General features: G+C 33.9%; 2 protein-coding genes across 2 annotated transcripts; both read left to right on the plus strand.

The window, feature by feature from the left end:
* The first annotated feature begins 1,489 nt into the window (after nucleotides 1-1,489).
* On the plus strand, nucleotides 1,490-3,058 carry LOC133691526 (uncharacterized). Its single transcript, XM_062112067.1, has one exon. It carries the CDS (start codon nucleotides 2,039-2,041, stop codon nucleotides 2,936-2,938), a length of 900 nt encoding a protein of 299 aa, XP_061968051.1. The 5' UTR covers nucleotides 1,490-2,038; the 3' UTR covers nucleotides 2,939-3,058.
* Nucleotides 3,059-11,184: 8,126 nt separating this feature from the next.
* LOC133691660 (F-box protein SKIP17-like) lies at nucleotides 11,185-17,556 on the plus strand. Its single transcript, XM_062112259.1, has 13 exons — nucleotides 11,185-11,604; nucleotides 12,336-12,511; nucleotides 12,928-13,122; nucleotides 13,216-13,326; nucleotides 14,090-14,175; nucleotides 14,265-14,386; nucleotides 15,221-15,285; nucleotides 15,379-15,451; nucleotides 15,709-15,771; nucleotides 15,873-15,937; nucleotides 16,026-16,100; nucleotides 16,269-16,536; nucleotides 17,197-17,556. The coding sequence occupies exons 1-12, from the start codon at nucleotides 11,269-11,271 to the stop codon at nucleotides 16,483-16,485; spliced, it is 1,584 nt and encodes a 527-aa protein (XP_061968243.1). The 5' UTR covers nucleotides 11,185-11,268; the 3' UTR covers nucleotides 16,486-16,536; nucleotides 17,197-17,556.
* Nucleotides 17,557-17,662: the final 106 nt, after the last annotated feature.

The following is a 17,662-nucleotide window of genomic DNA, read 5'->3' on the forward strand; positions in this document are numbered from 1 at the left end:
GTACTATTTTCATAATAATGCTTTCGAGATAAGTTTGTGTTGAATTTAATTATTATTATTAAAATAAAGTCGTTGATTACCACTCCAGACAGCCGGCCCAATCCAACGAATTTGTAGTTGCTCCGGTGGCTGGTCTCATAATCTAGTACTAATAAAATAATACTGATAATAATAATAATTTCCCATTTGATTATGAAAGCATTTATTCATGATGGTCAAAATGGGCTAATAAATAAGGGTTTTTACTCTTTATCCTTGTACGTGTTTGTAGGTTTCAAAAATGTTTTTTTTAATTATTTTAATATATTTATGTTAAAAATTAATTTTAAAAAATAAAAAATATTATTTTGATGTATTTATAAAAAAATATTTTAAAGAACTTTCAAGTGTTATCATTATTATGATTTAAAAAAGTTATATATTGTAGTTTTTTTATTAAGATTTTTTTGATAAAATCTAGGCAAAATTATCAACTAATTAAATGTTTTTAAATTTATATTGGGACAAAAACACCTTGTAACACCACCAAAACAAATGTACCCAGAACCTAACATGGTTGATTAGAAACTATCCAATCTGATTTTATATTAAATAAAAGTAAATTTTGATACAATTCAGTAAAAATTTCAGGTCAATTTTTAATTTAGTTAACTTGATCAAAATTTATTAATTTTTTTTTAAAATAAATTAACCCAATAAAAACCTATTAAGCTTTTAAAAGAAAAAATAGATTACCTTGTTATGTTCTTCATCCTAAGTGCTGCTGAGGAATCGAGTTTAATAAAATATTATTTCACCTCACGAAAGTATAAAAAAAAAAAAATACAAAAAGGGAGTGGAAAAGAGCATTTTTCCGTATGTAATGGTATGGTGAATCACGTGTATAGCACGTGCTTGGTTGGCAGACCTCATGGGCGGACCAAAATGGAGAAGTCAGGTTCTCGTGATTTGTGATAGAAACTTGCTTGTCTTTGCAGTCATGCTGTGTTTTTTTAAAAAATTATTTTTTATATTATTTCTATGTAATCAAGTTAATAATAAATTTAAAAAAGCATATTATTTTAATAATTTTTTTAAAATTATTTTAAAAAATAACGGTGCCTGTAATTTCAAACAGTGTGAAATGCTTACGAGTATCATCGATCACAATGGTCGTCATCTTTCACCACAGTGAAAACCGAACAGTAACTGCAATTGATAATGACAACAGACAAAGAAACCGCGGGAAAATGATGCCGATCAATTGAAGTCACTGTTCATTACATTTTTTCCATTCCTTGCTTCCACTATGATGGCATTTGTCTTACTTAACAAAAGGATAATAATGCAAAAGCAACTAAACCAAAGCAAATTCCATGAAGAGATAGAAAGAAAGCAAAAAGGGCGTCAAAAGATGGGGTGTTTAAGCATTAAGCTTTGATTAATGGAGCTCTAATCCATGTGATATGTCAGTAAAAGGGGAGGCCCCGTTATGATTTCTCTTAATTATGGACAGGGAAAACATTGAACAGGAAATGTAAATGCGTGAGAGAAGAGGAAGATTAAAAAAGAGAGAACCTTTTGCTTTTCTTTTATGTAACGTGTAGTATAATAACCAGTCATTTTCCAGCAAATATCCATCTGCCGTTTTCTTCATGGTCTCACCACGTGACTCAAGCTCTCTGGTCCTTCTCTGCCCATCCCTTCCTGTGCCTAATCCCTTGATAAATTAATCGATAATCTTTCTTTTTTCTTAAGTAAATTCACATGGTTAAGCTAAGCAAAGAGCCACAGACATTGACAAATCTAAGCAAATCCAAGTCCCTTCTCTCCCTGCTTATAGTTTTGTAACATATACGGCTCCTGGCCGCTAAAACTGTGTGCCCAGATTGGAGAGGAAAGAAGCAAGCTTTTGGAGATATATTTTGGAAGATGGGGTCTTGAGTTTATCTTCAACTGGCTACAAAGGTACTATATCTTTTGTACTGTGCTTATTCTTTTTGCCTTCAATCAAAGAAGTTCCAAAATTGTTAAATATAAGCCTGCTTTTACTGGCAAAATGAGGGACTTTCCTTCTTGTTTTGGCGAGAGTGGAGTTCAAGTAGCTGATTCATCTTCGTCAAGCACAACAAAAGCTGCTCAAAATTTGGTCACTTGTGTCTATCAATGTAAATTGCGTGGTCGTTCTTGTTTAATTACTGTTACTTGGACCAAGAATCTCATGGGCCAAGGTGTCGGGGTTGCAATTGACGATTCAAATAGTCAGTGTCTTTGTAAAGTTGATATAAAACCTTGGCTGTTCTCTAAAAGAAAAGGGTGCAAGAATTTAGAGGTAGATTCTGACAAGGTAATTATAAATTGGGACTTGTCCAATGCTAAATTTGGTTCTGGGCCGGAGCCTTTGGAAGGGTTTTATTTGGCCATTACTTTTAATCTTGAAATGGTGTTACTTCTCGGGGACATGAAGAAGGAAGCATACAAGAAGATTGAAAGTTCTCCGGTGCATTCCAAGGCCATTTTCATCGCTAGAAGAGAGCATATTTTTGGGAAGAAGTTCTATAGTGCAAAAGCTCAGTTTTCTGACAAGGGCCAGATGCATGATGTTACAATTGAATGTGATACATTTGATCTTAAGGATCCCTGTCTTGTGATCCGCATTGATAGTAAGGTGGTAATGCAGGTCAAAAGACTGAAATGGAAGTTCCGGGGCAACTATACTATATTGGTGGATGAGCTCCCAGTTGAAGTGTTTTGGGATGTTCATAATTGGCTATTTGGTAATGCTATGGGCAATGCAGTTTTCATGTTCCAAACTTGCTTATCATCGGAGAAATTATGGACCAATCAATCCATTTTCGATCCCTCTGTACTGACCTGGTCATCCTCGCAGAAACTCAGAGACTGCCAATTGCAAGGTCTTGGTTTCTCCCTTATATTGTATGCTTGGAAGAATGAATAAGTTTTTTCCTCCATCGAGTCTTATCAGATAGGTCCTGCAATGTATTTTTTTTTATTTGAAGAATGATGTGATATAGATACAGGTTTTGCAATTGGAAGTTTACCCATTCCTTTCTTTTTCTCCCCTCCTCTCGTCAACTTATTCGTATTACATGATTGTACTAACCCAATGCTCTTCATCAATTGCTTTTAGGGATTAGCCCAAACATCGTTACTTTGATTTATTACGATAATTTTTGAACTATTCATGAATGCTATCAACATGATATCTTTGTGGAGCTCTGCAGTAAGATCGCCTTTTGCTTTCTCCCGTGACAACCATTCGTTTTTGTGAGAATGAAAACTTTGTTGTAAAGAAATGAGATTGCAAGCATTAACTTGTTCTAATGGCTAAATTGCAGCAGGTATGTAAATCATTTACATGGGATCTGAGGCATTTCATGAGACAATGTTTTCCTGTTCTGTTTTTATGTGTGCAGCACTACTTGCTTATCATTTGTTTATACTGATTCCAGACTAGCTGTGTCAGGCCAATTAGTGCTCATTTTGAGAATCATCAATTTGGCCGTGGCCGTGGCTTTTAAGTATTTGGCAATATTTTAAAAGCTAATATCACATCCCCTTCCATTTGTTATTTTCAGAAGCTACAATTTGTAGCTTTTCAAAAGCCACAGCCACCGCCCAAACGCAAGCCTGTTTTGACTAGGTGATAGTGATCGCTCCATGTTCAGTAAGTTAGTTTTGATGTTTTTAGATTCTCAATCTCACCCCTTTATTCTTGATGTAAAATGGAAGGGTGAGAATCCTAAAACCCAAGTACATACCGATTCATTGTATTTGGAGTAATCAACTAGTAGTGTCTCCTTCCAATCAAGACTATCCCGGGCTGTGAATGTTCACTGTTTAACAACATTGATGCTGTACTCGATTCTCAAATATGACACAAATAGCTGCACTCTCCTCTATATATGTATTGTACTTGCTTTTCTGTCATAAATGGATATGCTAGCAGCTTTTGAACTTTTTACCACAACCCTGAGGAAACATGTTGTTGCTGCTTTGTTAAAATTCCCCTGGTCAAAGTTACACAGAACCCAGTTGTCCAGCTGAAAAAACAAGCAAATACAGTGATCGGGGCAGCATGGTGAAGAGAAATATTCCTTCATCTGAAACTGGCATGCTAAAAGTTTAGATGGACGTTGATGCAACTTTGGCTGCTGCTCCCCTGTAAGCCTTCTTCATCTTTCATTTGCCATTCTAAGGTATACTATGTTGAGCTTTATAATTAGAATAGTAGTCGCAGTTGTTTGTGGATTAATGATCCAAGTTTCTTGGTGCTCAAAGTTAAGCCTTTATTACCTTTCAGCATGCTTAATTTGACCCCCGAGAGTTTGAAAAGAGCATCGCAAATAGAATAGGAGAAACACAAGGCACCAATCATTTTCCCCTTAATTATTATTGTGATTGCATGTTAATGGACAATAAAGGATTTGCAGTGTGCATTCTATCATCGTCAACCAATCGGTTCTCGTTCGTCATGTTCTTGTTCCTTCATGGAAATGTGGGTTTTGCTTGGAAAACAGCAGCAGCAAATCATGACGTTCATAATTCTTTTTAAATAACCATGAAGTTCACATGCCTCCATGGTGCATGGGCACTTGTTCTGTACATTAGAGTTCCGCTCAAATCAGCTTTCCAAACTGTAATTGCCCATCCAGAATACGCTGAACATGCATCGTGATGACTTAACTGTTTAATTCCTGGATAATAATATTTTCCCAGCAAATCACATTCTTAAGTCAGAAGCAAAATCAAAATCAGAGTCACGAGACTCATAACTTGGTATAACATGTCAGGCCCACAGTAGCAAACATCCACAGAAATTAGCAGGAAAATACTTAGTCTCAAACAAAATGGGACTGGTTGAACTGTTTGGAGATTTATTAACTTGGAAGATAATGAGAATTGGCAAATGATTTGCTTGGCGACTTCTTGGCTGTCTATTTAGTTTCTCTTGAAGGCGATAACAGTCTTTAGTCCTTTCCCATTCTCACAAAACTAAATAAACTAGCTCTACTGAAAAGACACGAACATTTTTACTGTTCAGGCTTCACGTGCCTATAGAAACGGGAACTCTCCTCTTCCCCATCTCCCTCTGTTGTCCACCTAGTCCGAGACTGAAACCCAACCAGTACTCCTCTGCTAGAACCCATCATTCAAAACCATTTTCATGGCCTCATGTCTCGTTAGTTGCTTGGAAACCCAACAGATTTAGAGGCAGAACTGTATTTTTTGGAGGGAATTCTAATGACATCACAAATGAGTCTCGGTTTCTGGATGAAAATGGAGTTGTTGATGATATGGATGGCCATCTCAACTATCTCTCTCTGGAGTATGACTCTGTTTGGGACACCAAGACATCATGGTAATTCTCTTCTTCTTCAGTTCTTGTTATTACTTTCTGCTTTTGTTCCTAAATGTTTCTATCAGTACCACTACTGCTTGCTCAATGGTCGCCATGCTTTACTAGTCATGGAACTTCAATAGATGACCTGTTCGACAGTAACTCTAATGTCCTAAATTAGTAAATTTTAAAATCGTAAAATTGGGACGTTACAGATTTTACTGGCTGACAACCTATTTTATTACGATTTCAACCAATTGCGATTTTTAGTGCGTTTTGAATCAAAGCTATTTAGACAATCATTTTTAATAATCAAGGGAGCGTGATTCCGACGTATATATTAAATTCAATATGTTTGGACTTCAGAATTAACCAATTTTATTATGTGGGGTTACGAATGTGTTTTAAAGTGTTTTTTTGTGATAAAATATATTAAAATAATATATTTTTATTTTTTAAAAATTATTTTTGAGATCAGTGTATCAAAACGATTCAAAACACATAAAAAATTAATTTTTTGATAAAAAAAATTAATTTTTTGAACCACGTTCCCAAACATTTATACTTAGATTTGACTTCACTTATACTTAAATTTGATAATCAGTAAATTTTAAAAGTGTTTGAACTTAATAATCAACTAAATCCAATATAATTACCATCTTTTCTTGGATCTAATCCCAGAGAAATAACCAACCTCCTCTAGATCAAATCTTAGAAAAAAACTTTAATATCTCTATAAGCTAATTGACGTTTTAAACTCTAGTCTTTTTACGCCTTTTTAGATGCATCAAAGTCCTTTATAGACCTACTATATTTTTATCAGGTAAGAGATATCTATCTCTTAATTAATGTTATCATGATAATGATCCTGCAAATTCTCATTTTATAAACTATAAATACAACACGAGAGCTTTATATAAAAAAGGGTTCATAATCTTAAAAATTCTTTATTACCTTGATATTTGTGAAGATACTAACTTTATTATCGTAGGATCTTAAAGTTTTTCAATTAATATTATTTTTCTTACAGAAGACTATCTTAGTGGATTTTAAATTCTTTAAATTAAAAAAATTCAAATACTTAATGTATAAATCAACTATTATATCAAACATCAAACAACCTTTTATTTTTATGTTCTTGAACATCATCACCTGGTGGTACATTTTTCTCACTATTAAAAAATTAATGAACCTATTAACAACTAACTAGTCCGTTGCATATAATATTAAAATTTGTTGCTGAAAAAATTCAGTAACAGAATTAGCAACAGATAATTTCATATGCAAATAATATATGTTAATTTTTTAGCAACGGGTTATCAGTTGCTGATTTGTTTAGTAACCAATTATCCGTTGCTGAAATTCGGTTGATGAATGTATAAATCAGCAGTGAATATTCCGTTACTGATTAAAAATTCTTATTTAGTTCAATTTCAATTTCAAAAATTTGAAATTGATTCCACAAAATTAAATCTAATATAAAAAAAGTTAAAATATTAATATTTTTATTAACCCAAAATCAAATCCACATTCCCACAATCTACCCTCTTTTGTATTTTTGCTGCCTGTGTTCTTTCTTCGTGTCCGTTCATATCGTAAAGCGGGGCGACGCCATGTTAGCTGAAAGGAGCGGGGCCAACCAAGACCCCTAGAGAAAGCTTTGCTCGATACCCAGGAAAACTTTGTCCTTATCTCTCGTTGATTTCTATTACAATCCCAAATCAAAGCCAAAAACATCCCCAATCTCTCTCTCTCTCTCTCTCTCATGTTTATCTCTCAACTACTTGTACAGAAGAAGTTTGGAAACATAAATTAACGGGAGAAATTAAGAAAATAACAAATTATATTTGTAGAAAATGACGCATGATAGAGATCGGTAGAATTGAAAGGGAGATATGGGTTTGGTTTATGGAGAAGGAATAGAAAGGGAGATATGGGTTAATTAGGTTTCTGCAGAGAAGTATACAAAGGGACAATATTGAGTTCTTTCGGAGAATGAAAATTTTTTGCAACTGTAAGGTTCCTTTTGTTTTTTGAAGAAGTATAGAAAGGGTCATTATTATTTATTGTTCCTTTTTAAAGTAAAAAATTAATCCTTTTTTTAACAGCAACCATATTAACAACAGTAAAGCAACCATATTAACAACAGTAAATCCGTTGCTGATTTTTAATATATTAATTTATTTTTTAGTATCTAATTTTTCATTGCTAATCCATTACTAATATTAAAAAATTAATATATATATATAATCCGTTGTTAAAATTGTATCTAAATTATTCTGATGCTAAAATCGTATCTAAATTATTCTGATGCTAACATTTGATACTAATCACCTTTTTTTTTTTTATTTTAGTAGTGTCTGTATTCTTATCCAAAGGTATGGCTCTATATCTTAATTTATGATCGCTTGATGCAATACTCTATCAAGGAAAGGATATGCTTTGTTCTTGAGTTCTTGGTTCAGTCGAAGACTCCTGGTTGTGTATTTTTGTAAGTGAGACAAAACTTGAAGAGACACTACATAATGCCATTATGCATGCTGTGGATTGTCATTCATGCTGCTATTGGTCTGTTAGAGAAGCACTCTGGAAGACTGAAGGTCTCTAAGATTTTGGCATGGTGTGATGCTAACCTGCAGTCATCTCATGGTCTCTGAGTTGCTCACTACATGTGGCAACTGAGCTTCTCTTTCTTTGCATCTGCAAGATGTTCTTGGATACCATTTTACTCTACTTTCTGAATACAACGGCACAAACACAGTCGACTTGAAATTCTCTGATAAGCCGATAATCTCGAGTGAATATATGTATGTTTTTGCAGTTTTGAAAGATACAGCAGAGTATAGGACAAACTGTCTGGTTCTCTTGAGGAGCTTATAGCCGAATAAGATTTATGCTTCACATTTTGCTTTTGAAAGTTGTGTAGGATATTTGTATGATCTGCTAGAGTAATTGTATATTCTGATGAAAAAATATATGTAGCGTCTTAATTTTAATTTTTGACAAGCATATACTGACAAAAATGATTAATGTCCACCTGTCATTCTTCTCCCCTGAATAGTTACACCTATCATTCAGTTCTCTCATCAATCTGTTTTGAATGAGAAAAAAACTGAAAAATCTATTAAATGAAGAAAATAAAAAAATTACAACATAAAAAAACTTGATTAAATTAATTATAATATTTAAAAAAATATTCAATGCGGTTTGGTTTTAATTTTACAAGCTTGAAATCAAAAAATCTCAATCGAACCGAACCGGTTTAGTTAAAAAATATAAAATAACCGAATCGAAAAACCAAACCGAACCGAAATCAAGCCCATCATAAAACCCATTAGAAAGTCCAAAAAACCCAAAAAAACAATATAATTTTCTATTTTTAATATAAAATAACCGAATCAAACCGAAATTGATAAGTTGAGTTTTGATTTTTAATATAAAATAATCAAATCAAACTTGAAATCAGTTTCAGTTCGATCTTGATTTTATTTTTTATATTTCACAAAATTTTAATTTAATTATTTTTATAGATAAAAACCAAACTTAAAAAAATTAATAATAATCACTCCTATTTCCGTGCGTCTTCATTTTGATCTGCGCGCTCTCAATAGTATTCACTCTATTGGTAACATTTTTGTTGCAAGCCATTTACAATCCTTCTAAGTATCTAACCATGTAGTGGCAGTTTTTGTTTTTATTTTTAAATTTTTTTTTAAATATTTTTTATTTGAAAAAATAATAAATTAATGTTTTTAGTGTGTTTTTATGATTTTGATGTGCTGATATTAAAAATAAAATTTTTTTAAAAAATTATCTTAATATATTTTCAAATAAAAAATTATTTTGAAAAATATCATGCAACACAATCTCAAACGCCTCTTCAATAATCATTTCTTTTGTTATTGTATTAGTTTTTGTTTTTTTATCTAATCATATAGAAAAATTTGTTTCATTAATTAAATAGCTTATGTTTTTTTGTATTGGATATCATATAATTACATTTCAAATTTTAATTCTGTATAAACTAAAAATAATATTAATTTTATTTTGTAAAGTGTGTATTTTTATCTTTTTACATATGTATATTGAAGTTAATATTTATTTTGAAAAAAAACAACAATATTATTAATGAGTTTTTGTGAAGTTAGTGTAGTGTTTTTTTAATTAAATTTAGATTTTAGGAACATATCTCCTAGTTTTAACATGTTTTTTTTAAATGAATGAAAAAGCTACCTAACTATTTTCTAATTCTAGAGCCATGTTGACGGGGCTAGGTTTTGGCCCAAAAGCCCTTATGGAAAATGAATTGGCAGCCCCACGGCATAAGCAGAGGGCCTAAGGACCGCCAAATAGAACATACCCACGAATGAGAATGTCCTTGCACGGGCGTGGAACCCGCTTGAGGTAGAACCAACTGGTGACAATATGTGGGATCTCGTTAACAACGTTGGACCTCTGTCAGGCACGGGCAATCCAGATCAAACTCGAGTACTGTCTTCAAGCCTATATTTTTTTTAAATTTTTAAATTAAATACTTTTTATTTTATTTTAAAATTAATTATTTTTAATATTTTCAGATTATTTTAATATATAATATTAAAAATAATTTTTTAAAATAAAAATACTATCTTGATGTATTTTCAAGTAAAATATATTTTAAAATACAATCGTTGTTTTTCTTGTGTTTCTGTTTAGATTTTTTAATTATTTTAATCCTGTTGAAATTTTAATAAATAAATGTAATTTTGCATTTTAAAGTTTGCTCCAAACTGAGCAATGCATTTTTCAGATGGCATATTGAGTTTCAAGAGTTGATGGCCGTTTAGAAATGTGTTTGAAAACGGTATCTTTTTAAAATTTGATATTTTTTATATTTTTGATATAAAAATAATTTTAAAAATAAAAAAATAATTTTAATATATTTTTTTAAAAATAACACTGCCAAATCTGACCGAGAAACATGTTCCGAACTCTCCCAAGTTACTGTACAAGAAATGAAGTCATCTGTTATGAAGATTCTCTCATTAAAACTAGCCGTGCAAAGGTGCATTTGCAATTTGTACCGAATTCAGTTAATGTTTTGTCCTAAAAACGAAGAATGGCTGTGATGCTCCTGAATCTTGATCCATTTTACGATCCAAGACTGGTTCGTTGTGAGCAAGTTAGACGCATCTACAGCCAGTCACTCGTTGCCTCTTCACCTATCTTGGTCGCGCTGTTCTAAAAATATTGCTCAAGCGTATCGATTATTTTTGTCCGAAGTGTTTGGCTACGGACTAGTTTTTCTTACACAGTCTATATTCGTAATTCATTTATCGAGAGGAAAATTATGAGATCATGATTTAAATCTCACCATTTATAAAATATATAAAATTCTTCTTCTTTTTATTTTTTATATACCACCAATTAAACTAATGAATCCCTTTTTAATTAGTAGCTGTGCTGAAGTAACTAGTGGTATGTTTAGGATACATCTAAACTTACACTCACAATATAAAAATAAAAAAAAACTTGTGTGTTTGTATTATTAAAAAATTTCACTTATTTTTTCTATTTAACATATAAGAAATTTTTTTATGATGCTCAAATTATAACAATAACTACTTATTTAATAAATTGAGATAAAAAAACTAAAAAAAGGGAAATTAAAAAATTAATTTTATAACAAGTAAAAATATTTTTATTACTGCGGTAAAATATATATGATTTTCTCTTTTTTTATATCCATGTATTAAATTTATCCGTAGGGATCAAATGATAAAGTCACATAAAGAGGTATCCATGCGAAGCAGCCACCACCCTCCCTACTCCAGCATTCTCCCCACGTATACATCCATGTGTCACCCATTCCCTTGTCCGTACTCCATATCTCTCAAAAACAGAGACTCTCATTTCGTCACGCTCTCTCTTTCTCACATTCACTCACTATGGATACCCTCCTCCACACCCCAACTTCCATGGCCAAGCGTCCCTGCTCTTTTCCTTCCTCTCCCTCTCCCTCCCCAAACCCTAACATGAACAATCAACTCGATAATCTCCTCCGAACTTTTCTTAACCTCGCTGACTCTCCTTCTCTGTCCATCGACCACTCCTTCGAGCATCTCCTCGAGTCCTCCCCTTGCGATGCTGATAAGTCTCTCCTCATCGATCGCGCCCTTAAATTAGGATCGCTGCTTCTTGAAGCCGGCAAGCGCTCTGCTAGGAAACGCTCTTCTGTTCATAATTCACTCACTTGGGCTCTCCCTCCCGATCTCACCATCAAGGTTTGTTTTATTGTCAACTATCTTTTTCCTCATCGGGTTGTTCTTCAAATTTTTAGAATTTGAATGCATGCAAGTCGCGTGCCGTGTTTTGCTTGTCGACGATGACAGTAGATTTTTTTTCCTTTTTAAGCTTCATTACTGTAATGTGGAGTTCAAGATTTGGTTTACTTGTTGATTGATTCATGAGTTGCAAGTTTTTTGTGTTGCTTGATACTGTGAAGTATGATCAAGTCAGGTGTTGTAGAGGAACTTTAAAGGGAATGTGATTTGTGTTTGGAAGTTTTAAATTTGCATTTGACAATGCTTTAATTGATGGTTGCGACTTGACATCAATTAATTGCATGAAGATGTTGATGGTATTAACTAAATGTGGTCAATTAAGTTGTAAATCTTTCTCAAAAGATACTTTCATGATGCTGTAAGACAGAAATACTGCAAAATATAATAGTTTCTCAAGTTAGAAGTACATTGATGTATTGAATATTCTGAAACATTGATGTGGTGAATATTCTGCGGATCCAAGCGTTGGAGATGCTATGAGGCTTCCGTGTTTAGTACGATGGCATATGATAGTTAAGAATCAAGGATTTCTAGATTCTTGTTATGATAATGTCTATTTTGTTGTTCTCAGAACGTGCTGAGCATTCATATGTCTAGTTAATTATAAATGCATTTTAAGAGTGAATTGGTTTTCTTTTTATGGATTTTTGATTTATGGTGTACAAATGCAGGTGCTTTCCATGCTTGATACACAAAGCCTGTGCTATGCTGCTGCAACTTGTTCAATGTTCTACAAATGTGCCATGGATCCCTTGTGCTATGCTAATATTGACTTGACGACTGTTGTCCCAAAAGTTAATAACGCTGTTGTGTCTACAATGATCCAGCGTGCTGGGAAAGCGCTTCTGTAAGAAGATTTCATATAACAAGTCTAGATTTTGTGCAAGTCTTCTTTGGGTCTATTATATGCTTGGCATCTCATTTAGATCCCCTATTATGCAATTATGAAGATTCTGACAAATTATTTCCTTCCTAATTAAATATAGAATTTAATTAATTTTGATATCATATGTGATTATTAAATTTAATTGATGTTCATCCTTGTGTTTTGTATGGAGAGGGATTTATCTGTACTGGGAAAGGCTCTGTTAATCAAACTAAAGTTAGCCCGTGTTGAGTGTTATATTTATGCATGAGAAATATGCTGTATAGCATGCACGGATGTCACCCTTTATGATGGTTCCGAGGATCTCATATGTGGATATTGTCTTACTGATTTCCTCTCTCTCTCTCTCTCTCTCTCTCTGCCACTTGGTGACCCAGGTCTCTTAAGCTTGGTATAGTTCCAGGTCCAATTATGTCTCGTGGATCTTGTCAACCGATGGTATATGGCATCCAGAACGCTGTAGAAGTGTCCAACTTTTCATGGAATGATAAAAAGACCAGACAGGGGAAGGAGTCATCGATTCTTAGTAGATCCTGCTTAAATCCTTTAAGTGGCGACAGTGGTGCTGCTGGGTATGTTTGGAATTTGGAAACTTAGATTAAAGAGTTGTTTGTCCACATCTATGATTTCTTTTGATCTTAATGTCTGCCTTTTCGTAATGCAAGGGCTGTTTTGAGAGGTTTGCATTTATACAATATTGAAAGAATTGACAACACATCTCTCTGTGGGGCATTGTCAGCCTGCCCATCTCTGCTTGATCTGGAAATAATTGGCCTGTAAGTTTCTGTTGAGTTTGTTTTCTGTGGGATATTGTTGGTTTAAGAACATTGCACGAGGTAATGGTGGTGATTGTATCGGGTGAATAGCATTGATAAATGGAGTGTATTTGATATACTAGATGTTAACAATGCTACATTGCATCTCCCAGTACTTTTTGGGCTTTCATACGCTACTAACTAATGATGTGATTGGATGCTTCATCCTTACATAACTTTCCAAGTTTACCGGCTAGTAGTAATAATTATATGCCTATTTGATTTAGCTATGATTCCTCATCAGCATGTTTTAGCTACCTTCGTAATGATAGCATGGTAATATTATCATGATAATAAACCAGTTAACACACACAACTTTTAATTGATTTTGGTTCTTGAGTTGCGCCTTTGACAAATTCTAGTGGCTTAAGTGAGCTTCTCTTAGGGAATCATGTGCATGTGTGTTTTAAAATTTTAGTTACAAAAGAGAGGCTTGTACCTAGAGACCTCTTGGAGGAGGAGTGCTGGTTGAGCTACAAACTTGTTGACCATATGTGTTTATTATACCAGTAATCGTTAATATAATTATGCATGCGAGATAATTCATGTTGATATGTTCATGAGTTAGTTTATGGAAAATATAATACTAAACACCCTGTAACATGGACATGCAATTGCTTTCAAATGTCTTTATCTTTCTATAATTCATTTCGAGCATTGTATTTTGAAAATTTTGGGCAAATTAGTCTTCATAGTGGCAGCTGAATTTTTTTGGGTGGAGCAGACATGTTGAGCTGAGGCAAACATTGGTGTCGGTAAGCATGAATTGTCCCTTGATAGAGCGTTTGTTTTTCGAATCTTCAAAAACAGGTGCACAACCTTCTGATGAGATTTTTTTTAAAAAAATCCATGCTTGTACATGTTTTTGTTTTGCTTACTATGAGCATGTTCTCTACCAGGAAGAGATGACAGCCTGAAATCGCCAACATGTGTGGAGCTGGTAAATAATTGTCCAAATTTAACTTCATTGGCTCTTAGAGGTTTCAAGCTGTATGATTATAAACTTCGCATACTTGTTAAGGTACGTCAACAATCAAGTTCGGTCTAGTTGTTGTTGTTGTAACCATGCGTTTCCACACGCGTTACTAAGTATTTCTGAGAAATTTTTCCATTTAATTTAATTATAACTAATCTCCTTTTCTCCCCCTTTTGAGAGTAATATCTAATCATTGCTTTACTCTGTTGTGTTAAATTTTGGACTGTTTCATAGTTGTGACATCCAACAAAGCAAATTGGAAATGACAAGAAAGAATGTTAAGCTGGCATCATTCCAATGGAGGGCTTGGTTTAAATTATTTTTTAAGCTTTAAGATGGCTTTAGAAAATGGAGTTTTGTGGGAGATTGGGTCCACATGTACTCAATTTATAATACACCTGATTTCTCCATTCTCAAGTTGTTTTCTAGATAATTATTTCTCCATGTTCACAATAGAGGTCTCCTTTGTTGGTTGGTTCAAGAACCATGCTTAGTTGATTTTATTGTTAAAACACAATTGCTTGGTTCTCCAATCTTACTTTGTGTTCCTGGGGGGAATTAGCAAACTTTTGTGTCATCACAAAATTGTGTATTTGTGGTTCGCATCATGAAATAACCACACTTCATGACCTGAACGAGCAATCTGTATACTTTTGGTCATTAATATTTCTAGAACCAACTTTACAATAATGATTGGTCTTGTGGCATGCCATTCACTATGTGTATCTTTTGTTGTCAAAATTTGATCTAACCAAGATCCTAGCACAGAACAATGGTTTGATAAATAAATTCATGTCCTTTCTTTGTAGCCAATACAATGTTAGTTCTTTGGTTGTTAACTGAACTCTAATGATTAACAAGATCTGTATACCTGTACAGGGATTTCGCAAGCTAAAATATGTTGATTTTTCAACATCATATTCTATCACTGGAAGTTTTTTGAGGTCTGCACATCTTTTTTAGAATATAATTGTGGTAGGTCCATTCTTTTCTCTATTTGAAATCTTACAAGGGTTTGTTTTTGTTGAAACTGTTAGGAACCTTGGAGGTAACATAGGTGGGAGTCTGCTGGAAGTTATGATTTTGCGAGACTGCATACATCTCAAAGAGGTAGGCCATAGTTCCTTTTGCTTCCTCACATCCTTTCCCTTGAATTTCTTGGAATACAAAAGATCCTGGCTTTCATACTTTGCAGGGTCTCTTGGATCATTTTGGTGGCTCATCTGGTTCTATTCCTAAATGAGACAGCATGCAGATAATCTATATACCTAGAAATAGATTAGACATCAGTCTATGAAAAGCAAATGTATTATAATTTGTTATATTTTTTATTTCTCTAATTCACCTTTTTGTTTCATTATATGCAGCTGGAAGTTGCACGATTATTAACATCAGTTCTTGCTGGGGACTTTAAATATCTTCAACATCTTGTGGGTAGATCGATATTGTTGATATCCTGCTTTGTCTTAGTCTGATTGTCACGTTCCATCTTCTTCTTCTTCTTCTAAATCTTATTACTGCCCTTTAATAGGATATATCAAACAGGGAAGGTTTGGCTGCTGCAGGTGACTCGTATGGTAGATGTTACAGTTCAAGGTACTGTTTTTTCCTTCTGCATTTATCATGCTTACACAATATTTCTACCTGTTAATATTATATAAAGTATTTTGGTGCGTATTGGCAGTATCATTCCTATGAAGCAAGTATTAGAAGAAAGACCTGAAATCTGTTTGCTAGCAGAATTTCCATCAGAAGGAAGGTCAGATATCTCTGATTAATTTTAAACCTTTAGTTTGTGCCAGCAGGAGTTGAACTCTGGTTTTTATTCCTGTGAAAATAGCCAATATCAGAAGAGGAAAAAAGAACTGAGAATCTAGGATTTTGGAATTAAATTCATCATGGTTTGGTTGTCAATCTGGTTTTGCAGTTTTATCGACATCAGCCAAATGACTGATAGCGATCTAAATAGCGAGGTCAGCTTGTCATCATTACTGAGCAGTATTGCATCAGATGGTTCGTCTTTTATGTACACATCGGAAAGCAACTATAGTAGTGATCAGACAAGTGGGAATGAGGAGGGTAGAGATTCTGGTTATGTTGTTTGTGAGGAAAGCTCAGATGAGTATGATTATCTGCTTGGCTAGGTGAACCATCAAGTTCAGCAAGGTTTGGAATCGTGGCCACTAATGAATTAGGTATCCATCCCCCCCTGTCTTCTGTGCTAATCAGATTATGAATTTTAAGTTTTATTGTGACTGAGATCATGCTTTACATTGCTAGTATTTGAACTCTATGAAGTGATCTCTCCTGTCACTCTAGGACCAGTATTTTATGGCACTTCGAAACATGGTTGGCATGGATATGCATGATGATTGAGTAAAAGAACTGGAATCACATATCAGGAAGCTGCCATTCATGACGCTTTTTGTCTTTATTATTGAAATCATGTAATACTGGGTACTATCAATTGCATACTAAATGGATGTGGAATTTGTCATGTAACCAAGTTTTTAAAATTAAAATGATGCTGCTTTAGATGTATGCTTCTTTCATTAACTTTCTATTAGCATAAAGAAGAATTTATTAAATTCTCATAAATGCACCAGATCAATGCAGGGCGTGTTCTTAAAATCGTCTAGGGACTTGTTAGGTGCAAGTTGGTTTGAGCATAGCTTCTAGTTTATTTGTTGTCTTATCTTCATAAAGTTAATGATTAATTTTTCTAACTATTGCGGTGGACTATCATGGATCATGGTACTGGAGTTGTACCAGTAATGACACCGCATCTTTCCCTTTTTTTTTGTGCATTTCTAAAACATGTTTCTGATCTAACAGTGTGCTCTTATGCTGCCTAGATTTATGCAGGAGGCTCTTATTGAGAACAAGCTGACTAGAACCATTGTTGAATGTACTCGTGGGCAATGGACTTGATTGCACGTATGCCATCACGTTCATGCCTCCCTCAGAGTCAGATGCCTGTGGATTTTAAAAGCTGCCAATATTTGCCCGGACAGACAATTGAGTTGGGGTCTTCCCATGTTTACTGAGATGACTGTTGAAAGCCTTTGGGGATTTTTTTTTTAATCCTTTCCCCTGAATTGTGGACGCCTTTACCTCCCTGTAAAGTTTGTATTCAGGGTATTGGATGACATCTTTCTTATTAATTATCTATGATAAATTTATGACGTCCCTTGCATCGGGGAATATTGATTGAAGAGATCACTTCCCGTCATTTCCCATCATTTCCATCCATGGAAGTGTCCTCTGTGTTTGCTGTCTCTCGTCCTCCCACTCCACATTGCTTCAAACACCTTGCTTGGA

This window comes from Populus nigra, chromosome 4 (assembly GCF_951802175.1).
Source record: "Populus nigra chromosome 4, ddPopNigr1.1, whole genome shotgun sequence".
Classification (NCBI taxonomy): Eukaryota; Viridiplantae; Streptophyta; class Magnoliopsida; order Malpighiales; family Salicaceae; genus Populus; species Populus nigra.